This window comes from Coregonus clupeaformis, chromosome 30 (genome assembly GCF_020615455.1).
Source record: "Coregonus clupeaformis isolate EN_2021a chromosome 30, ASM2061545v1, whole genome shotgun sequence".
Taxonomy (NCBI): Eukaryota; Metazoa; Chordata; class Actinopteri; order Salmoniformes; family Salmonidae; genus Coregonus; species Coregonus clupeaformis.
In genome coordinates this window covers 27,672,981-27,696,295 of record NC_059221.1, presented here as the reverse complement: position 1 = coordinate 27,696,295, position 23,315 = coordinate 27,672,981, and the positions used below count along the sequence as shown (strand labels likewise).

Here is a 23,315-nt window from a genome sequence, read left to right as displayed (position 1 = left end):
TATGGTTTGAATTTTTTTTATTCATGTTGTCCTATTCACAAGTTTTTTTTGTACATTCGTTATCAGCAATATAAAAACACTCAATACATGCAGGTTTTAGTGTGATCACGGGTTAGCATACAATAGAGTAATCCCATTATCGTTTTATACATTTCAAATAAAAAAAAGACAGCTAAACATAATACAATATATATATAGATATAAAAACAAATGTAAAAACTAAGTAGTCAATCAAAAGATGTAATCCACCATTGGCCAGCAATGTCCAACATTTAAATTACTGTTCATAAGGACAAACTTCACTTAACTCTGGATATGATTCCAAGATCCTTCATATTTCCTTTCCTCAATCAAATATTGACAAACTTTTCAAATACTTATATGTATCGCAATTGTACATTTCTCCAGATCAGACTTTAACATTCTTACTTCTAGTGTGCTCTCGAACGCCACTGCTTAGAAAACTAAGGGATAAGTACCAACAAAAGAAAGGGGATAAAGAATGACAGAAGTCAGTTGAAACTAAAATGGAGGACATGGTTTCCCTGGCTTGAGGTGTTGGGTCTTTTTTGCATGGGATCTAGGCTACTACATTTCAATAAATTTGACCATTTCTAACCTGATGCAAAATTCTGGGATGTCGGCTTCCCACGCCTACAGAAACAGCAGAATAGAGGCAAGACCACGTGGCACTTAAAATGCTCAAAGCAGAGAAAATGTTTAGTGATTACGCCTATTCCTATAATGCAAATGGAAGACAGGGAACACACACATTGAGTGTGTATTCACAAACCTGCGAATTAATTTCACTGATAGTTAACCATGTTCGATTAGAACCCAGCAGCAGTATAAGGCCACATTCAAGAATAGTGCTTTATTTGGTCAAAATTGGGCCTGAGGCCATTATCTCCAATCAAATTAAGGTAATGAAAAAGGCCACATGATTATTAGGAGCAACAGGCAATGAAACTGAAAGCCTCCAGAAACCTTCTCCTGATGATTGAGGGAAATTCCTCAGTAACAGAGTGATCCTGAGACTCAGATTTTTCACCTTAAAAATCTATGGTAAACAAAAACCAATGACTGCCAAATTAAACAAACCATAAAACTCTATGCTCAACGACGACTTTTAAAAATGTTAATTGAAAATTTGACAGAAACACATTTACATTTACTGTTCAAGTATGTGTTTTTGTCAAATGTTCTGTGGAAACTGTTAAAAGTAGTCCTAGTGCATAGAGTTGTATGGTTTGTTTAACTTTGCAATCATTGGTTTTCTGTTTGCCATACATTTTAAAGTAACACAAAGTTTTAGCATCATTCTGCACTTGAGCAATTCCAGGATAGCCATGGCATTGGATAAATTCCCCGTGTCAACAGCAACAAAAATCTTACTTTGATATTGCACGTCTACATAAATAATTAGCTACATTGTCAAACAAATGTGAGGATGTTTTGCACTTAATTATGTATGAGGTAGGGGATACATTCTTTAACGGTAAATTGGATTAATGCGAATACAAGTCATTTGAATAAAGTAGTGTCATCTCTAGTCAACCGGATTTTTCTTCATTTACTAATGCATATGGACTGGTTGTACTATAACTACTGCACTAAAAGCAATGGTCTGTCATTGCTCAACAGAGCTTCCATAGCAACATTAAAACTACAGGGTGTGTAATAAAGTAGGGATGCACTGACACCTCCACCTGTCGTAGAACACACTAACATTGACATATCCCACATCTTGACCAGGCCATACGCAACACATCAAATGCAATGACAGACACTCCCCTCATAGAGGATAGAGGTCTGTGCCAAATGACTATAACAAACCAAACATATCCCCCTTTATAAATGTTATACAATTAGACTCACATAACAAGTCGTGTTACAAATTAACAACTATTTGCTCCCATTTGTGCTTAGATTTAAAAGCAGCACTGAACATGAACTTCACACAGAACCCCAATGAACTTATCTGTACCTTCAAACAAAATCACCACGGCCGAAACCCAAAAGCAAATGTGCAATCTCACATTCAACAGCAAGTTACGCTCTACTCTCATCCTTCTTGTTAAAAGTGTATCCATGCTAGGTTTGACCATTCCCCGCTCTGATACTTTAATACTGACTTTGACCATCCAACCCGACATAACAAAAAGGTGGAAAACCCAATTGTAAACCAAGATGGCCGACAAAGGCAATAGAAGAGTGCTGTAACTAATAGTGAATCCACTTCAAGTGACCGAAAATTAACTATCAAAACCTATGCATGGGAGAGAAGGGTTTTGTTTGAGGTATTCATAAGTTAAGGTTCAAAAGAACCTCATATGTGAGTCTTATTTTATAACGAGTGTACCTCCTCCCCTAACGGCCGACTCGACGACAAGAGGAAAGTCAAGCAGAACATAAATACATATAGGGCTGGCACAACTACCGTGTAATCGTGTAACAGACGATTATGGATGAAGACCGTCATGAAAATAAAATAACGGTAAAGAAATATATATGTATTTATTTTGTTGAATGAACAGCTGACTGAAGACCGCAGGCATCTGTGCAGTTGAGTCCGTTTCAGCGGTAACATGGACTCTTTACAACGTGATTAAACTTTGTTATGCCTTGCTGAAACAGGCCAAGGTGTTGTAGCAACCAAGTCTTTAGTTGCCTAGGCAACGACCCCCCCCCTTGCAGCAGCAGCACATGCAGTCAGGAGCAGAGGAGAAAATGTTTTTTTATTTTTTATATACACCTTTTTTTTGACCGCGGTCATTTGGCTGACCAATAACCGTCATCCAAAATGCCATGACTGTCACAGCCCTACATACATATTTGTGCATGTCCAGGAGTGTGAACTGAGATTCTGTCTCGCAACATCCCATGAAGACACGTCCTCGTATGCTTAACTTACCGTATACTCTTGATAATGTACGCACAACGGAGTGTGTGTTTCCCTCTATCTATATGGCTGTTGTCATAATTATATGTAACAGGCTCGGTGTGAATTCCATTCAAACTCAGTCACCCAGTAGAAATTCAATTTGACAATTGAAAAAATCCACATAGAAAATAATGGTACATTTTCTATTCACTTCCAGAATTGACAACATTTGAATGCGATTGACTACGACCCTGATGTGTGAAGTAGGAATAGGAGTGGTAGTGAAAGCCTTTTGTCCTATCTGTCCATCCACCTGTCTGTCTCTCTGTCAGCACCAGGGCTCTCTCTGGGCACGTCCCCGGGCCAGGCTGTCACTCCTCTGCCAGGCGCTCCTCATCAGAGCCAAGGCCTCGCCACAACGCTTCTGCACCGACGGCTCTGACACCCTCCTACGAGGCAGACACACCTTCATCACAAGAAAAGAAAAGAAAGAGGGTTGAAAAGAAAGTGTGAGAGACAAAGAGAGCAAGAGAGAGACAGACACAAGAAAATCATGTTATTGAGCTGATCCTTTTACCGTGATCCTTGCCTCTCAAAACCCTTCCTCTTCGATCCATCTTTCCCTTACCTGGAAAATGTCTCTCCAGGCACTCTCTAGCGCCTCGAGTAGGCGGTCTCTCTCCTCGCAGCCGCTGAAGTACAGCACCCAGGGAGGCAGGAACTGAGTCCTGTCCACTGCGAACTCCTATACACAGAGATAATCATTATTATTATTATGGCAAGAGACATACAGAGGGAGAGAGTAGAGCGTGAAAGAGAGGGAGAGAGTAGAGCGTGAGAAAAAAAGAGTATGGGGCAAGATAAAGAGTCAATTCCAATGCTTGTCAATGTCTTTCTAATTTCCCCTCAGGGATTAATCAGGTCGTATTGAATTGAGTCGAAAAAAGGATGGGAAGTGCATCTTTGTAGTTTGAAGGTGCTCTTTGGTTTAGTGGTTAGTTGGTCAACAAAACACAAGGATGACCCAAGGCATTCTTCATATAATTGGAGAAACAGGAAAAGGTGTCTGCACACGTCTAGTCAGATGCACATTTATTTTAATAGTAGCTCATCATAGCTCAGCTTCTTTTAAAATAAATTTGCATCTGACTGGAAGTGTGCAGAGACTTTTTCCTGTTTAGCATTTTGCCTCCAGCACCTTCACTAATCGGTTTTGGGTGTGCGGTAGATTCTGCCTATTATCTACAAGATTCTTCATATAATTAAAATGCCTTTATAGTGGTGGTATGTTCAATAGAACAAATTCAATTTTAATTGGAGACACAAAGAGAATAGACTAGAGGGCACAGGCAAGTGAGGACAACCGCCATATGCCGTCTGAGGCTAGGCAGGCGTGAGGTGACTCACAACAACACAGTACTCCTTGTCGTCCTCCAGGCTGACAGCAGTGACGTCAGAGAGCTCAGCTCCGCCCAGCGAGCGGAAGAAGCTGGTCTGGCAGTCCTGGTGGCATGTCAGCATCTTCCTGTCCGTCACCACCAGGCAACAAGGGATACACGGTGTGGGGGCCACACCCTGGGGGATCACCTGCAGACAGAGAAAGGGGGTTTAAAGAATAAAAACATCTATAGAGGGGGGACCTAGAGAAACCAGTCTACTTTAATGATAAAATACAGATTTACTTAGCCTATGTACTTCAGAGCTACTGTTAAAAACGACAGATTTTTTTCTGGATCAAAATGGAACTTAGGTGGTGGGTGTGGCCCTCCTGTTGGCTGCAAAATGTAGCTGTTTGAAAGCAAATTTCCTGCAATTCTACACATCTTTCCATGGGGCCGAGAGAAAATTTGTTATTTAAAGCTAATTTCCTGCAATTCTACACATTTTGCCATGGCTTATGCTATCCGAGTGACTCAAACATAACAACATTTTCGTACCGCCCCATGCCATGTCAAAAATACTCCTGAATGCATCATTTTTACAATTTTAGATTCTCCCTGACAGTCTAGCTTTTATTTTGGTGCTTGTTCATTCTCAAAGATGATCTTTTTGAAAAATATATTAGGTCCATTATGTTTTTGACATACTTTATATCTGGTTTTAGTCGTTTAAGTTTACACTGAAAACCTTTTTCCATCCTGGAAATTTGTATCTAAAAGAAAATATTTTTAAAATGTTTACATAGGCGGTTCGAAAAAAAAAAACCTGAACAAAATGAAAACAATCTTATTTCTGGTTTAAAAATCGGGGAAAGATCATTTTTCTGCAGTGAATCTTCGATTGAACCTGGAGGAACTGAACTCAATGTTGGGAGATAGGGAATGACATGGTGTGAGACAGTTCATGCAAAAATACATTTTTTATCTAGTAGGGTATTCTGCTCCTCATGGCAATAGCATGGCAAAATCTGCACAGTCAGCCATGCTCACTCTCATTATTCCCACGGTGCAGTGTGTATCTGTGTCAGAGTGCAGCGTGTGTATGCCCTCACCCTCACCCCTTTGGAGACGGACTGGCAGAGCACCAGCATCCAGTCGGCCATGTCTCCCTCATTGTCGGCGCTCAGCTCCAGAGGAGGCCGCTCTGTCAGGATCACCTGGAAGGCATGAGGCTGCTCTGTGCTGTTGGAGCGCCGGCAACCTCCGCAGTGCTCACCCCTGAGAGAGCGATGAAGAGCGAGGAAGGGTGGGAGAGAGCACACATAGAAGATGGTCAAACAACAATGAAAATATGTAAAGTCAATCACAGCCTACTATTTACATTGAAATAAGAGGGTAAAAAAATAAGCAAAATAGGTGCGATCAACTACATTCGAACCCAGTGCATTTGTCCTAACAACTTGATCCATAAAAGCTCTAGTCACAGATCCATTCCCTTGTGAAAATTATCCCATCAATAAACAGACACATGTTGGAGGATGAGCAGTAACACAGCATGCATGCCTTACCCCATAGTGATGGACATCAGTGGTGTCCCATCAGTCTTCTCTGTATACTGGTACAGAACCCCTTTGCTGCACAAGGACAAGAGGAACACATACTGAAATATATTTAAGCAATAATGCTTGAGGGGGTGTGGTATATGGCCAATATACCGCGGTTAAGGGCTGTTCTTATGCATGACACAACGCGGAGTGCCTGGATACAGTCCTTAGCCGTGGTATATTGGCCATATACCACAAACGCCTGAGGTGCCTTTTTGCTATTATAAACAGTTTACCAACTTAATTAGAACAGTAAACAAGTAGTTTTGCTTCATACCCGTGGTATATGGTCTCATATACCAAGGCTTTCTGCCAATCAGCATCCAGGGCTTGAACAACCCGGTTTATAATCTTGCTTTGAGCACAATGTATGAAAGAGCTATTCATATGAAATGTATCATTATATTATTACATTGAATATTGCAGTTGCATTAAAATAAGAACAGAAATGTGTTACATGTTATATGGGTACCATAGCCGTGCTTCAACCTGTTCAAGTAAAGTTACACATAACATTCTATAACAAATGTAATAGGAGGCAGATATATCGGTAACACTTCCTGGTATACGCATCAAGGTATAACGCTTTATTACTTGTTACAAGCAAGTATGAGCCTTTATAATATCTTATTATAAGGGTTATATTAAAAGCGCAATATGTAGCTTTGTGGGCACCTGACCAAATTCACATAGAAATGTGAGTTATAGATCCATAATTCTCATTGAAAGCAAGTCTGATAAGCGATAGATCTGTTTTATGTGCTTTATTTTTATGCTTACCGTCCTTAACCTTTGTTTTTGGGTCTTTTTACTTTTGGTTTTGTACACCAGCTTCAAACAGCTGAAGACAATATTTTTGGATATTGAAAATATATTACACAGATGTTACAATGATTCTCAATACTGCTTGTTTCATGCTTGTTTCATCACACCTCCAAACACGACGAGTTGAGTTTTTACCAAAAAGTTCTATTTTTGTTTCATCTGACCATATGACATTCTCCCAATCCTCTTCTGGATCATCCAAATGCACTCTAGCAAACTTCAGACGGGCCTGGACATGTACTGGCTTAAGCAGGGGGACATGTCTGGCACTGCAGGATTTGAGTCCCTGGCGGCGTAGTGTGTTACTGATGGTAGGCTTTGTTACTTTGGTCCCAGCTCTCTGCAGGTCATTCACTAGGTCCCCCCGTGTGGTTCTGGGATTTTTGCTCACCGTTCTTGTGATCATTTTGACCCACGGGGGTGAGATCTTGCGTGGAGCCCCAGATCGAGGGAGATTATCAGTGGTCTTGTATGTCTTCCATTTCCTAATAATTGCTCCCACAGTTGATTTCTTCAAACCAAGCTGCTTACCTATTGCAGATTCAGTCTTCCCAGCCTGGTGCAGGTCTACAATTTTGTTTCTGGTGTCCTTTGACAGCTCTTTGGTCTTGGCCATTGTGGAGTTTGGAGTGTGACTGTTTGAGGTTGTGAACAGGTGTCTTTTATACTGATAACAACTTCAAACAGGTGCCATTAATACAGGTAACATAAACAGAAATTAGTCAAACAGTTTAGAACTTTAGCAACCAGGCAATGGCAGAGTGATTTCAGCATATTGTGCCTCTAAAAGCCTACGGCTGCCAATACATACCTCAGTACAAGGTAACAGCTCTTCCACAGCTCCTTGCCCAGGTAGGTGGTGCATGCTCTGTAGAGTAGGGGGCCCTCTTTAGTGCTGGAGGAGTCCCCAGCACCCACCAGGACTGTCTGGGTGGCAAGAGTCACATCCATCGGGTCCTCCCAGTGGACCAAAGAATAGAGGCGGATGATCACTTGAGACACCTACATAGACACAACGCATCAATACACAAGTGTATCCCTTGTCTATTACACATTGTTGTACATGTGTTGAGCATACTTATTGAGTTTGTGATGTCTATGGCTAGTCATGGCTATGCCTGGTGCCTATAACCACTCCATCAGATATATAATTGATGAGGGGTAAGTGTGTATTTTAATGTGATTCCAATCAAAATAAGACTTCACTTCATGAGAGCATAAATCAGTATACAGGCATTCTTTCAACATGACATTTGTCTTTATTTTTATATTTGAAAAATGATGGATGTGTGCAGGCCCAGCTAGGTGAGACAGCAAAAATATGTGTTCCTCACCTCACAGTGAGACTCCTGGGAGACAAATTTGGTGAGGGCCAGTTTCTCCATGGTGGCGTCAGTCAGCACAGAGGGGTAGGGGGGCTCCCTGCACCCCTTTATCATGGCTGACGTCAGGGCTGCCAAAAACCAGCTGGGGAAGACAAAGAAAGAGGATGGTGGGTTGGAAGAGAGAGGGAGGGATAAAGAGAGGGACTTATTCTGCTTCTCCTCTCCTCCATCCGTACTGATATGGAAACATAAGTGAGAGCATGCCAACTAGGAAGTCGCTTTCCACAGTCCAGTCCTTTAGAATCACTGCAGATGGAGGAAAGGAGATGGGGAGAGGAAGCCACTTTAGACTATGGAGATGCCGCCAGGGAGAAGGAGAGAGAGCAGAGGAGAGGAGGCACTCACACAGTCAGCGATGAGTCAGCCGTGTCCAGGAGGAACTGGCGTCTTCTGTTGGTGCACACCAGCGTGAACGTCTGCTGGTCCAAGCCCACCTGAGAGACGGACAGGGACAATATCACAGCACAACTTAGTGGACTGGACATTGACAGTAACTCTTCCTTCTTGTCGTTTTCCCCTCTACTGTCTATCAGCTTTTTAGGTGGTGGTCTTGTTGCAGCAATGTACTATTTAAAATCCATCTTTTCATTTTTTATACCCATAGACTTCTAGTCATTGTGCCCTTTATACTGGACACAGACATAAAAATGGTATCCTCGAGTTCCTCTGACACTGGGGAAGTAATTAAAGGGCCTCATTGCCAAAATCCCGAAGTATCCCTTTAAGGCTTCTTTCATGCACTTCCCTCATACAGTCCAGTGCTTCACAGCCTAAGATGATATGGTGGCATCAACACTATTTGGAAAATAAAACTCATTACATCACTGTAGTCCATAAAATAAGCATTGGGCTTTTACTTTTGGTAAATTGGTGCCGCTGCACATATGTCTATATAAGATCTACTACAATTTGCATTTGAATGACAGACAGTTGAATGACAGACAGTCACAGAGACAAAGGCTTTCAAATTGGTTGCATGATTGTCGGCCATGTTGGAATTCCCATAAACAACGACTGGAACAACGTGAACCTAGTAAACTCATCATGAACCATCTGACCTCATGAACCTTGTGACTTGGCATGGAAAATCAAGGACCCGGCGTGACCCTGAAGATAAACATTGACCAAGATGATCCTAAAGCTAAACCTTGAAGAAAAACTATTGTGGCCTTGCAGCCATTCGACATGACAAGAAACGTATCAACAACATATCCCAGCAGTATAGACAACTCACAGAGACATAGTCCAACTCATTGTAAGAGATGGCGTCCTCTACTGTATAGGGCTTTTCTGCTGCACCTGAAAGAGCAAGAGAGAGTTTTAGTGTGAGATAGTTATGATATAAATAGATAGAGCATGACAAGCAAAGTCAAAAGCAGCCATTACATTTCAATTTAATGACCATCACACACAGAGACAGAGAGAGAGAGAGAGACAGACAGAGAGAGAGAGAGACAGACAGAGAGAGAGAGAGAGAGAGAATCTGAGTGTGATGGGCAGTGAAACCTCACCTTTCCTCAGCAGGTAGATGTAACAGTCAGTCAGCAGCAGGTAGAGAGGCTGCAGGTCCCCCTCCATGTGACCCGTGCTCATCCTTACCATCTGGGAACAGACAGAACTAAACACTCAGGACCGCACCGCTTCATATGAACTGCAAAGCATACTAATACCACTTGTTTAGTCACCAATACATTTTAATTCAATTTTTTCCAGACATATGTGCATGTAGATGTATTCAGAATGGACACGGATTGAAGCTGTGGCAGCGTCCCGATTCTCCATGCTTCTCCTAAAGTGTGCGCTAGCACACTCCCTGTCATGGATTTAAATGCTTAGGATTGGAGGGAAGCATTGGCTGGAGGGAAATTCACTATTGTTAAATCCATGACAGGGAGTGTTTAAATGCACACTTCAGAAGCCAGAGTACTAGCTCAAATTACATTTACATTTTAGTAATTTAGCAGACGCTCTTATCCAGAGCGACTTACAGGAGAAATTAGGGTTAAGTGCCTTGCTCAAGGGCACAGACAGATTTTTTCACCTAGTCGGCTCGGGGATTAGAACCAGCAACCTTTCGGTTACTGGCACAACGCTCTTACCCACTAAGCTACCTGCCGCCGCAATTATCAATGTATGCCCTTTACAACCCCCCCTCCACCCAACATAATATACCACAGTGAAACAGAGGCTTACCTTGAAGAGCTGCTCCTCGTTCTCTCTGAAGACGTGGATCATGAGCAGCAGCAGGTGATTGTTGTCCACCCTGAAACGGCAACACAGAATCAGCACACCACCGTGGTTAAACTGTCGCCACAAAAAAGGCTTAAAGGTCCATTGTGTAACTTTGTGTACGACCCAACTGATTTCAGATAGAAATGTGAATTATAGATCTTTCATTATGATCGCTTCCCCTCCGTAAATTTCATTTTTGTTTCTTTTTTACTTTCAGTTTTGTACATCAGCTTCATACATATTTTTGTTTATTGAAAAGATTTTCCACAGCGGTTTAGATGGTACAACGATTCTCTACACTATACATTGCTTGTTATGTCACAAACTGAAATCAATTAGACATTAAAACATTTTAGAAACCACAAATTGGCTGAGCTAAATTCGACATATTGCACCTTTAAAAATAGGTCTAATTTATGGTTCACCTAAAAATTTGTTAAGTAACCCCCAACTCACTTGAATTCTGCAGGATGAGAGTTTTCCGTTGGACTGAGCCTGTCCTCTTCGGTCTCCTCTTCAGTTTCTCCAGCAGCCAATCCATTCTCAACCACCACTGCCTCATCCTTTTCCTCCACATCACTCTCTTCCTCCTCTAGGGAGGGGTCCTGTCCTGGCGGTGATTCTGCCTCAACTTCATGGCCACCAGGAAAAGCCTGCGGCTGGCCATGCCCTGCAGTGTCATGGTGGCCACTACGCAGGGCAGCAGCGTCTGGACTGTGGGGGGTAAAGCAGTAAAAGTCTGCAGGAGCCGGGGGGGCCTGCAGGAAGTTGGGACTCGGGGCCAGAGCAGGGCGCAGCAGGGGGGGGACCCTGGCTTCCGGGTCAGGCGGCTCACCCATCGAATCCCCTCGAAAGGGCTGCTGCCCCGGGGGCTGGGGTTTGGCTTCAAGGCTGGCGGAGGAGGGCCTTCTGAGGAGGGAACTCTGTTGGGTTTTCTCCTCTTCTTCTTCTTCCTCTCCATCTGGTCGCCCCCAGGTCTTCCCCCCGTCCAGAGCACCGTTGAGCCGGTCCATGACGTCACGTAGGGGCTGGCCAACGCTGTCCATGGAGGTGTCGGTCATCTCCGGCAGCCGCAGGAGGCCCTCTGACTCCTCCTCCTCCCCCTTTCCCCTCCTGCTCCTCCTCCTCACCGCCTCGGCCCCTGAGCCCTGCGGCGACCCCACAGAGGGGCTCCAGGTGTCTCCGTCCGGTCCCTCTCCCTCACATCCAGCCTGGGCTCTGTTGTCTGCCTCCACCTGCTCGAAGGCCACTGTGTTCTGGTCACCGCTCACCGTGGAGCTTTTCACGCCACAGCGCTTCTTGGATGGCTTCCTTCGTCTGGCCATTCTGGTGGAAAAGAAACAACCACGTCATAATGGGTAGTTCATGTGTACTCTTCCTGGGCCCATTGTATAAATTAACAATCACATTTCCCTAGCCAAAGAGCTACAGGGCTTGCTGACCTGTATGAGTGTGCCAATAAATTAGGGCTTTGTTGATCTGATAATTTTAGCTTACAGACATCGAGATTAAGTGATAATGTGCCATTTGGATTCAACAACTCCAAGCTCTGCGTTGAGGCTTAGAAAAGTATGGTCAACATAACAGGATAACCAACTAACTAGGCTAATTCCCATGTAGTTTTAGCCACAGAGGCTAATGTTAGTGGTGTGTGCTGTACCTAATAACCTCTAGCTCGTTGCTGGTGCTCTCCATGTCGTCCCCTGTGTCGTGGTGGCGGCTGGCCGTGTGTACGGGCGTGATGTCGGTGTCCGAGTACTCGTTGAAGGGGTTGTGTCTGAAGGTGGGGCTGCGGGGCGGAGGCGGCGGCGTTCCCCTCACGGTGATGACGGCAGCGGCTGCCCGGAGAATCACAGAATCACTGAAGACCGTCTGAGGGTCCGAGGCGCTGGAGTGAGGACAGCTGACCGGGTCGGTGAGGTCACCGTCTGTAGCAGGACGGGAGAGGGGGACACACACACACAGTCAAAAGAATAGCAGAACAGTCCCACGTACAGTATGCCACAGGCTACTGAACACGCTCTGGGTTTAAATGAATGAGAATAGATACTGGTGCTTTGGCTGGGACAGGGGTAAGGACGACACACGCAGGCAGGCAGACAGACACAAGCTTGTCGAGTGGCAAAGGTCTTGGCTAAACCATCCTACCATAGCTTACTGTACAATTTAGTTCATAAAGTATACATAAGGGCACAAGTGTTTATTAAATAGATTGATGATGTTTCATTATCTTTTCAAATTAGGTGCCTAATTGACGTTGTTGAAGTCAATCAACGCAACATACCAGCACTTGCTTGGAGAAATAATACTTAAATTAAACTAGTTCAAGTGATTGTATGCAGTGCTACAGTAGGCTACACGCTACAGTTGGTGACAAAAGCTATGAAGGCTGGGTTGAACCTAGACCAGATACATGCATTCCAACATTTCCACAGAGAGAAAGAGAGAGTATTCCACATATATGCCAGTAGACACCAGACAGAGTGAGTACCAGCTGCATCAGGCAATGCAGCTCTCATTAGTAATATTCCACATCAATGCTGCATGAGCTTTAGGATCACATCTCCAAAGAGAAACATGTTGCGTGGTTCATTAAAACATGATTGACAACATCTAACAATTCACCAGTGCATAGAAATTTCTGCTTAGAAAATAACTTACCTGGCCATAAATCGTATTAAATGTTGGCAATAGTGCCACATCATAATTTATTGCATAAAGGTGAGCCAAAAATGCCCTTAAAATTATATATATATATTTTTTACCACTAGGCATCATTATGCAATTCATCCTGTAGTACTGTACAAATGTAATGATAGTGAGGAGTGATGTTTGATTCAGTAGTGTCTTCAAAGACCAGTGTAAAAGCATTACCAATCCATTTTGCCTACTTCCCAAGAAACTAGCAGTACATCAAAAGCCCTTTGATTGCTTTCTCTACCATTCCCTCTTAGCATTAGCTAGCTGCTTGTTCTTCATCAGTATTGATATTGCAATTAAGATACTCCAATTAAACCACTGGCTCCACACACAGAGGACCAGCATGCATTCAGCACACACAGTGGGATGGACGACATGCATGATGCTGTGAGACGGGGAAGGGGGTGGCAGGAGAGGTGAGGACGGAGACAGAGAGGGAGGATAGGGGAGGGGTAACCATGTCCCACCTTCCCAGTCTGCACTTGGCTGCAACACGGGGAAGATGTCACCAAAATCATAATCTAAAAAAGGAGGGATAAGACTCAACATTAGAACAGAAAGGCCAGAGAGAAGAGACAATGGCACAAACATGACATATGAGAGAAATATGATACGCATGATGAGAACAGACACAAGTATGGCAAGGCAGACAGAAAACTACAATTAAAATAGGGACTCAATGGTTTGTGGAACGTGATGGGAGATACTATATGAAAACATTCACACCACGGAGTTCATACTGTGCTCGGTGCTCAATGAAGATCACTTCAATGTGAGTACTAGGCTATTATTTCTACATATTAACCCATGAGCCACAAGGGTTTACCTGATCGATCCAACTTCAGCATCAACACCCCATTACTTGACACACCAGCCTATGAATTAGGCTAATGCACCGCATAAGACGGAGAGTGGGTGGAGACTGAAACCGAGGTGGAGAAAGAGAAAGGGAAAGCAGGAAAGAGAGAGGTGGAGCCCCTACCTTCGCTGGACGGGGCAATGGCGCTGTCGTCCCACTCCAGGTTGGTGGAGGTGAAAGAGTGCAGGGACAGGCTGTCCGAGCTTGGGAGACGCTCCTCAAAGTCCAAAAGGTTCTGGGGCTTGTAGTACTCCGGCATGTAGGGGGCCACGTCCAAGTAGGGGACATCCTAACACCCGGAAAACAATGGAGGTTTCTTTTTTGACAGAATTATTTATTGGTTTTAGGCACCAACTAAGTACTCTGTTTACGTTCTTTGGTTGAGCCTAGTTGTATCTTCTTTTGTTACAATAAAGCCTGAACATTGAACTGTTGGACTTTTGTAAATTAGGTGTATTGATGTGAATTCTAATGGTTTCAAACAATTGTCTAATACTGACCAACTCCAGGTCAAAGCGAATGAACTCCAGTCCTGACACCAACGTGAGGAAGAGCGTGAGGTGATCATGGCTGCACACCAATGCATTTCTGGGGGAGAGATTCCAAGCAGATGGTGTATTTACAATAAGGAGACTAGTTACACGCATTAGTCAAAAGGCATAATATGGTGCTCTTTAGGTCAGAACACTCACTTGAAGTAATACTTCTGCAGCAATCCTTGGTTCTCTTGGAAGAGACGGAGGTAGCTTTCTAAGGAGCTCTCACTCAGTGCTAGGTATAACCAGGCACGACCTGCACAGAAAAGACAACAGAAAAAAATGTGCTCAGTACGAGGGACATGGGCATAAGTAGGTCATTTTTACTAGCTCCATGTATTCTTTCTTTCCTGCCTGAACTTGCAAATAAGTCAAACATGTAGGCCTACAAAGAAACCTCTCTGTAAAAGGAGAAACATATATGTGCAAACCCCAGTGGTAATTACTGTAATCCTGACCTCAAATAACAGCAGTCTTGTGCTACATTTCTGGAATGTGACACAAGAGGAACTTACATGTGCCAAACCACTGACTAACAAATGTCATTCACATTATCACAGTAAATGTATTAAGTGTATTAATTTATTTACAGAAATGGCATGTATGTGTGTATTAGTGTTTACTGCAGTGAAAAGTTTGCCTCTTAAGTTGCCCACAAGATTGACGATGTATGTGAATGTGTGCGTAAGAATGCTGTGAAAATTGTTGTGTTCTTACTTCGCCCAAGGTTGGTTGCTATGTGCTGGAGCTCGTCTATCTGTCGGACCGCTTCCCTGCGGGTGAAGTGTAGAACCAGGACCCAGTAACCTGAGGAGATATCCTGCAGCCTGCAATGCACAAAACAGGAGAGTTCAAGAACATAGTTCAAAACATACAATGTCAGAGTTAGGATGTATCAAAGTACTGAGCAGATTTGGCTCGCTGTCTTCTTACCCATAGAGCAGAGCATGGTCGAGGTGCTCGCACAGCCGCTGTAGGACCCGGTCATGATTCCGGATGGCTGGAGTTTCATCCTCACAGGCAGCAAAGTAACTCTGCAACTGCAGTCAGGGCACAAAACAGGTGGAACTGATGTGAATAGGCCCACAGCCAAACTAGAAATATTGTGATATCTTCCCCAGTCATGAGACGTTGAGAGGAGTACCACATGCATCAAAAATTGACAGCTAACAAGCATGATTGTACAATGTCTGTCTAAGGATACAGTTTTGGCTTTGATGGGAGTATGGAGCCTGAAATTGGATAAATGCTACAGTATATCTGACCCACTAAATGGTATTACTATGACTGACTTAAATTAAATCAGACTTTTGTTTGTCACCTCCAAAAAGACCAGTTAAACAGCATATATACAGGAATGTAGAAATGTAATAAATTCCAGTCCCCTGAGGTCATGTGACCAGAGACAGACTGGGGACAGGAATGAACAAAATATAGGCAGGAGAATATTTGAATATCATATCAGGCAAGGTCTATAAAGCAGTGGCTGTATGGCACAGTACACATACTTTGGAAGGATGGGACTCAATGTTACCACACTGCACAGGTTTATGCAAAGGATGAATGTCAACATTCAAACAGGGTTCAGACTAATTTATGAAGACACCCAGAAGTCAAATACTGAATGTCAATGTTTTCACAGTACACTCATGCTTATGTTAAGCAAGTATATTGAAATGTGTTTGGAAAACTAGCAACAATATGTCGTCCTTCAAATAGACCTAGCTAGTTACCCGAGGGTTGCTGAATCGACCATGAAAGAGAATTTTAGAAGCGACACAGTTTATTACATGACAGTATCGATATGCCGCAGTAGGGTTACTGCTACTGTGCTTTGTTTTCACCAGTCATTGAATATGTCTCGACTAGCCAATACAATACTAGTGACAACTAGCTAGTAAAACAAAACACCCATATGTTGATAAATGTAATCCATATATGTTTAGCTAGCTAAACAATCTTCAAGGACCTTACAGTCAGCAACTGTTTTTCTTTCATGAACCAGGCCCACTTATCCTAGCAAGCGTTTATTTTATGCCTGCTACGTTAGGGTAACACTCATGTTCACGATCTTCAAAGTTAGTTAGCTAATCATGCTAACATGAAGAATGTGTGAACACTAGACTTGATATCAGTCTTACCTTCTTGACAGACAACGAAATGTTTTCCAATATTCGGTCCTTAACTTTGAGTTGATCCATCACTGGTATCCTTGGCTGCCTGCAGCGGTCAGCTGATTTCCAGAAGTCTCAATGTGGATGTGGTCTGTTGCTGTTCTCAAATCTAGACAACTAGTAGCTAAGCTAACCATGCCATATATTTTCAATGCTGGTACAGTAATTGGCTAGCGAACAATGTAAAACATCAAGCAAGCAGGTGGCTAGGTAACGATACCGTTTTACCGTAGTTAAACTAGCACACAAGGCAATAGCAATTGCTAGCTTGCTACTAACTTTGACTAGATTCCTAGCTAACGTTAGCAAGCGACGTCCTCCTCCCTCAGTCTCACTACTAGCGTCGGGAACGCTTCGAATGACTATTCAACTAAACTGGCTAACACGTTAGCTAGCAAACTATCTAGCCAACGCGTTACCCTTCGCGCTAGAGAATGAATCTCCCGCTGTCATAGCTAGGTTGCTTACACTTTCGGTGTAGCTAGCTATCTACCTATTATTTTAATATCCGAATTGTCTTTTAATACATCAACTTGTTCAAACTTACTTTTACTGTAGCTAAACTGATCATTGTGATATTGCGAGACCATGAGTAAGTTCAGGCTCAATGTTTAGTCCAGCAGTGGATAACTAAATTGAAGACAATGCTAAGCTTAGCTGCTAGCCATGTCAATGAGCTCGTGACACACCAACGTCACCGCCAACAAAATGATGGTAGCCAGATGTGGGAAACGGATATATATTTTCTTAACAAAAATCATTGAAATACATGTTCTGCCCTGTCCAGCTGCAGGATATGCTATTGACTAAGAGTGGCATGTCAACATTTTATTGTAGCTTTCAAGGACTTGTACCTTTCTAGTGTGCTCCATGTAGCTCAGTTGGTAGAGCATGGCGCTTGCAACGCCAGGGTTGTGGGTTCGTTTCCCACGGGTGCGAGTATGATTTTTTTATTTTATGTATGCACTCACTAACTAAGTCGCTCTGGATAAGAGCGTCTGCTAAATGCCTAAATTGTAAAAAAAAAAAAAAAAAAATGTAGTAGTTGCAAACATGTTAGGCTTACCATAGAAACACATTATCAGACAAAACTAAAATATTCAGTGCATGTACCACATCAAGATGTTTTTATCCTCATACAAGTGGGTGGGAAAAAAAACAAATTCATGGGATGTTTCCAAACAAGTGCTCCACCTGATATTGAGATCTTGAAGCAACAATATCACATTCCTGACTGAATTCTGGAATGCTCACAGATCATTTGAGTGATTATTTTATACATGAAACTTTTGTTTTTAAGTACAAAAACTGAGTAAATTGGCCTGCAAAACCCTAATTAAATGCCCCCACAACCAATATAGAAGCAACAATTACAAACTTTTTGCAGGCTCTGCCAAACGATTTTAGCAACTAAGAACCTTCACCCCATTATCTACCACCCCTCCCTTCTAATTTAATCGCCTTAGTCTGACTTCTCCTTTTCTTTCATGTGAAGGAAGACTATGCTGAAGACAAAGAGTCCTCCCATCATAGAGAAGACACTGGCGTAGTAAGGAAACGCTGAGGGGATGAAGCGCTCATACTGGGTGTGCTGCAGGGGACGCACTGACACCTATGGGAGAGGACATGAATACATTAGCCTCTTACAATTGAGTACAATATTGTTTGCTTATAGTGTAATATGACAAATGAATTAGCTGGTGTAGCCCTTGAAATACTCAAGAGCCTTCCACTACAAAACACATGTTTTAATTTAACAGTTCCCTCACCTGAGTGGAGGAGTAAAGGTGTGTGTAGCCTAGCCTGTTGTAGTCCACCTTGAACTGGAACACTCCATACACGTCAGGCAACTTGAACTGGACACTGTATTTATCTCCTGTTAAGGGAAAAATAGCATTTCAAATCAATTTGTATTAGTCACATAAAAAACAGGTGTAGACTAACAGTGAAATGCTTACTTACGTGCCCTTCCCAACAATGCAGAAATAAAAGAAATAATAACATGAGGAATAAATACACAATGAGTAACGATAACTTGGCTATATACACAGGGTACCAGTACCAAGTCGATTTGCAGGGGTACGAGGTAATTGAGGTAGATATGTACACAGTTAGGGATAAAGTGACTAGGCAACAGGATAGATAATAAACAGTAACAGCAGCGTATGTGATGAGTGAAACAAGTTAGTGCAAAAATAGTAAATGCAGATTGTCCAGGTAGCTATTGGTGAACTATCTAGCAGTCTTCAGGGTCCTGTTGGTTCCAGACTTGATGTATCGGTAGCAGTGAGAACAGTCTGACTTGGGTGGCTGGAGTCAGAGGAAAGCCCTAAAAATTCTCAGACACCGTCAGAGGAAGGCCCTAAGAGGTCCTGGAAGGCAGGGAGCTAGGCCCCAGTGATGTACTGGACCGTACGCACTACGCTCTGTAGCGCCTTGCAGTCGGATGCCAAGCAATTGCCTTACCAAGCGGTGATGCAGCCAGTCAAGATGCTCTCAATGGTGCATCTGTAGAACTTTTAAGGATGTACACTTTTGAATACAATTCTTTGATTTTGGAAAACTATTCTGCCTTATGAGAGTTACAACAAGCAATTGTATTATGTAAATAATCATGAAAAAAAGATTAATGTCCAATGTTCCCTCAATTTTTTTCCGGCACTGAGCAAATTTCAGGTCTGCTGAGTGGAAACTTGAACGTTGTGAACATTTTATGCAACGTCCGGCATGCGTTTACACTGAGTCTGTACCCACTAAGTTACCGTTTTAACAGTGGCCAATTCAGCTACTGTGGCTATTTGATCAGAATGGCCTACCATCAAAAACAGAGAAAATGCATCCCATAACATTTTCACATGGAAAACAGCTATTCTATGACACAGCCTACAGTAACAGCCAATGTGTGGTGTTCAATGTAGGCCTACATTCCATGAGACTTTTTAAAAACATTATGCAGAGCTTCACATTAACCTTTTTAGCCGCTTGTCCTTCAGACAAGTAGGTGACTGAAAATGTATTGTGTAAAAAATGCATTATTATTACAGAGAATCAGACCAAAATGTATGCTACCCTCTGCCCATTGGCTTCTTCGCTCATTCAAGCCCGTCTCAAAATACAATACTGCCCCGCTTTTCAAAGATGGCTAGAAATGTACACGTTGAGCTCTTGTAGGCAACAATCACTCCCCCATTGCGGACCAAAAACTAGCTATAACTGGGCTAATAACTCACTAACTAGCAAAGAATATCAACAAAATGTGCACACAGGGCTCTGCACCTTGATCTAAAAACAAGCGCATTTAGGCTACTCGCGAGTTGCGACCGCTCGTGCCTGTAGAATCCCCCTTTCAATGCACTCTGCCTACAACAAAAACAGTCTTTCATAGTTAGATTTATTTTGGTATGTTGCATTGAAAAGGGCTGATGTGTTGATTCGATCACAATTCTCACAGTAGAGGGAAACGTTGATCTGAAATATATTGTAAACTAACAGGGTGAAAATCTAGTCAAGTTCAGAGAAGTTCAATCTTGTGCATCTCTGTAGAGGCAGGTATTTCTTCATGGACTGCTTAAAGAGAACATTGGTCATGTCTGTGAAATGTTCATACCATTTTTCTTGAGGTAGGTCCTGACGAAGGGGTCGATTCTCACAAACTCCAGCTGGATGTCTTCCCCGTCAAAGGGAATCCAGATGCCCTCGGACAACATCTCAATAACAATGCTGTACTCCTGTGTCGGAGGAAAGGGACAGAAACAACAATGCCATGCCAGTTGATGTAGCTGAAGAAAACAAATATCTTCATGCCCACTCATGAGCTCAACTAGCATATTTCTAACTTTGAATGTTCCTTTAAATAAAACAGAAAAATTGCTAAATACTGTCATCATAGATTAAATCATAGCCTTAAGTGACTCACCACGAGGTCTGTGATGGTGTAGGCTGCAGGGGGGGTGCTCTCCCCCACAGGATGATGGGTAACAGCTCCCACCCGGAGTACGCCGGCCTCCTTGAACACCCATTGGGACAGAGCCTCGGCCAACTCCATGTTCCCAGTCTGAGCGTACCTTCAAGAGGCGCAAGACAGGAATGAAAACAGTTCTGTTTCTAGAAATACTAGGGTGATTAAAAAGTAAGGCAGGCAACTGCAGAGCAGATGATGAAAAGCACTATGAGAGGAGGGTTACCTCTGGGAGCCAGGTGTGGCCTTCTGCACAGCCGAGTTGAAGAAGGCGTCGCTGAAAAAGTGCAGTGAGCCGCTGAATACCACGCGGGCGTTGTTCCTGGCCTGGAGCCCAGCGATCAAAAGAGTGTTCTTTCCAACAGCATGGGGGTACTGTCGAGAAAGAAGGAGAGCATAGTGTCCACCAAAATATAACATTCCAAGGATAAACACCTTATACATGCACATAAGATAGTCTCCCTCCTCCCCACCCAAAAGGAGAATGTTTGACAAGGAAGGAAACAGTGATGGTGTTACCTGAGAGATGGGTCGGTCAGGGAAGTAGGAGTAGGAGGTGGAGGAGCCAGTCAGAATGTCCAGGACCAGGGGGTTATCTGGGTCTGCCACCATGCTGGGAGAAGGGGAGAAGATGACGACAATCATTTTACAATGGGAAACTTTGCCGTTTGGGGAATAACAACCCAATACCAGTGTAGTAACAACCCTTGTTTAGAAGTGACAATAATTGTTCTCCGCTGTAATGGTAGACTCACCCAACACCCTTGAAGAGGATGGGTTTGTCACTGGGGTTCCCAACAATAGTGGGAGCCTTCAGCAGATTCTCTGGATCAGCAACAATCAGGGTATGCTAGGGGAAGGAAACACTTTTACAGCTTATGATCATAACCCACCTCAAGTGCTCTGTAAATCAAGTGGGCACTCAATCCCCATTTCACACCTTTTCGTGAGAATTCTACATTATCAGACAGGTGTGCAGACACATTGTGCCTCTGTAAGCAATTGCAAAAACTACAGCTTAAAGGTTTACATTAGAATGTTCTCTACATCTCTTCTGCTTACCTCACCGGGGTCCGACACATCGTAATGGTGATGGTCAATTACAGCAGTCTTCTCCTCATCAAACTCAATCCCACATTCACTGCCCAGCTCTCTAAGTGGGTCACCTAGGACAAAAGAGAAGACAAGACAATGGCACTAGTTCCAGTGTAAATGAAGTAGAAACCAAGTGTGTGGTTTTTACACATAACATGGAAGAATAATACATTTTTGCACTTACCAATATCAGAACCAGCAGCAACCAGGACATTGCCTCCACCATCAATGAATGAAGTGATGGTCTCAACATTGATGTTGCCACCAAAGTCTTAAAGGAAAAAAATATGCATGAAATAGTTAATACTTTTTTGTAACAAGAGTCACTGAGGAAAGATAAGAAATGCCACTAAAATGTTGAACTGCAATGTTAGCTAACTAACCTTCCACGGATGGGGAGAAGATGATGAGGTGGTCATAGAGAAATTGGCCATATTTGATCAGGGAAAGAGAAGGGTCATCTGCAGTCCTGAATGAAAGGTCAAAACCACGATCTGCAAAGAGAAACACAGCTACATCAGCCCGATGAAAATGTATTTGTTTTACACTATTCTGATCCCCTAGGATGGGTTGTTAATCAGTCATTTCTAGTGCATATAAACAATGCACTACTTTGAGATGCTTGTATTAAAATGTCTATTGCCTTGGATATACATTTGGGAAACAACATTAAGTAACATCACATGCGCAGTGGGGTCTGAAAAATGTGTAGGATGTTGCTCAGTAGTACACTACAATCACAATTAGTGCAAAAAGCTAACATCGTCAGGTACCCCAGCCACGTAACTGTGCAAGTGGACAGATAGGAGCTTTCTTCGTCTTCAACACCGACAATGATAGCTATCTAGCTACTATTTGACCGAAATCAATGCCACACGCCCCAGCAGTGACACCTTTTCCTGTGCAACGTTTACAAACCTAGCTAAGATTAGCTAGCTAGTGGACAGATATGAGCGCTAACTTAGATTAATATCTGAACGAAAACCAACTAATGAAAGCACGTTGTTGTTATTGAATGTATTATTGTGAAACCACTAGCTAGCTAAGCAACAATGATTGGGAAAAACACACGTATTCCTTCTCACCTGCCAGACTGCGAAAGAAGATTGAATGGGTGTCTCTGATGTTGAGGTTGTCCAACAACACGAGTGTCTTTCCGTCAGCCAATGCCATGTGCATCATAGACGAGACTGTTAAGAAGAAAATAAAATTGTTTCCCACCAGTCTGGATTTTGTCCGAGCCATGCTTACGGTCCGTTTAATGGATAATAACGTAGAACTGCACCGGCTCGTTTGTCTGTCTGGTGTCCGCGTCGCCATTTTGGGGAAGAAGTCGACGTCAGCTTTAGCAGTCGACCAACCTTTGGCCTCAGGATTCAGCCAATCACACACAAGAACGCGTCCACCCTGCATTCACGTTTGACAATGAACATGATCAGGGCACTTTTATTTTATTATGAGGGAGTGTGATTTTCTGTAATATCTGTGCTGATACTTAATTGTTTGAAAATTTTTTTGTCAATAAATGATCTGCAATACTGTGCATAATCATTATAAAAAGACATGTGGGTCATACATGCTTGTACCAATATGCACCATATACTTTTATTTTACCTTTATTTAACTACGCAAGTCAGTTAAGAACAAATTCTTATTTACAATGACGGCCTACACCGGCCAAACC

The 23,315-nt window shown here is 42.9% G+C and overlaps 2 protein-coding genes across 4 annotated transcripts; both read right to left on the bottom strand.

Moving 5' to 3' along the window:
- On the bottom strand, positions 1-17,523 carry plekhm2 (pleckstrin homology domain containing, family M (with RUN domain) member 2). 3 transcript variants are annotated; one of them, XM_041856202.2, is made up of 20 exons: positions 16,546-17,523; positions 15,338-15,444; positions 15,122-15,231; positions 14,561-14,660; positions 14,369-14,456; positions 13,992-14,157; positions 13,477-13,530; positions 11,970-12,237; positions 10,766-11,635; positions 10,271-10,340; positions 9,589-9,679; positions 9,312-9,376; positions 8,423-8,511; positions 8,027-8,159; positions 7,504-7,694; positions 5,832-5,897; positions 5,376-5,541; positions 4,292-4,471; positions 3,513-3,629; positions 1-3,350 (listed from the first exon to the last, which is right to left on the bottom strand). In XM_041856202.2, the coding sequence occupies exons 1-20, from the start codon at positions 16,603-16,605 to the stop codon at positions 3,213-3,215; spliced, it is 3,129 nt and encodes a 1,042-aa protein (XP_041712136.2). In that variant the 5' UTR covers positions 16,606-17,523; the 3' UTR covers positions 1-3,212. The 3 variants fall into 3 exon arrangements, with proteins under 3 accessions (XP_041712136.2, XP_041712137.2, XP_041712138.2); XM_041856203.2 differs by having other exon boundaries at positions 5,382-5,541; XM_041856204.2 differs by lacking the exon at positions 13,477-13,530.
- A 154-nt stretch (positions 17,524-17,677) lies between these two features.
- On the bottom strand, positions 17,678-22,980 carry ddost (dolichyl-diphosphooligosaccharide--protein glycosyltransferase subunit (non-catalytic)). The gene is made up of 11 exons (XM_041856201.1): positions 22,717-22,980; positions 22,015-22,125; positions 21,816-21,902; positions 21,599-21,702; positions 21,292-21,386; positions 21,056-21,149; positions 20,763-20,911; positions 20,495-20,642; positions 20,186-20,306; positions 18,348-18,454; positions 17,678-18,190 (listed from the first exon to the last, which is right to left on the bottom strand). The coding sequence occupies exons 1-11, from the start codon at positions 22,949-22,951 to the stop codon at positions 18,041-18,043; spliced, it is 1,401 nt and encodes a 466-aa protein (XP_041712135.1). The 5' UTR covers positions 22,952-22,980; the 3' UTR covers positions 17,678-18,040.
- Positions 22,981-23,315: the final 335 nt, after the last annotated feature.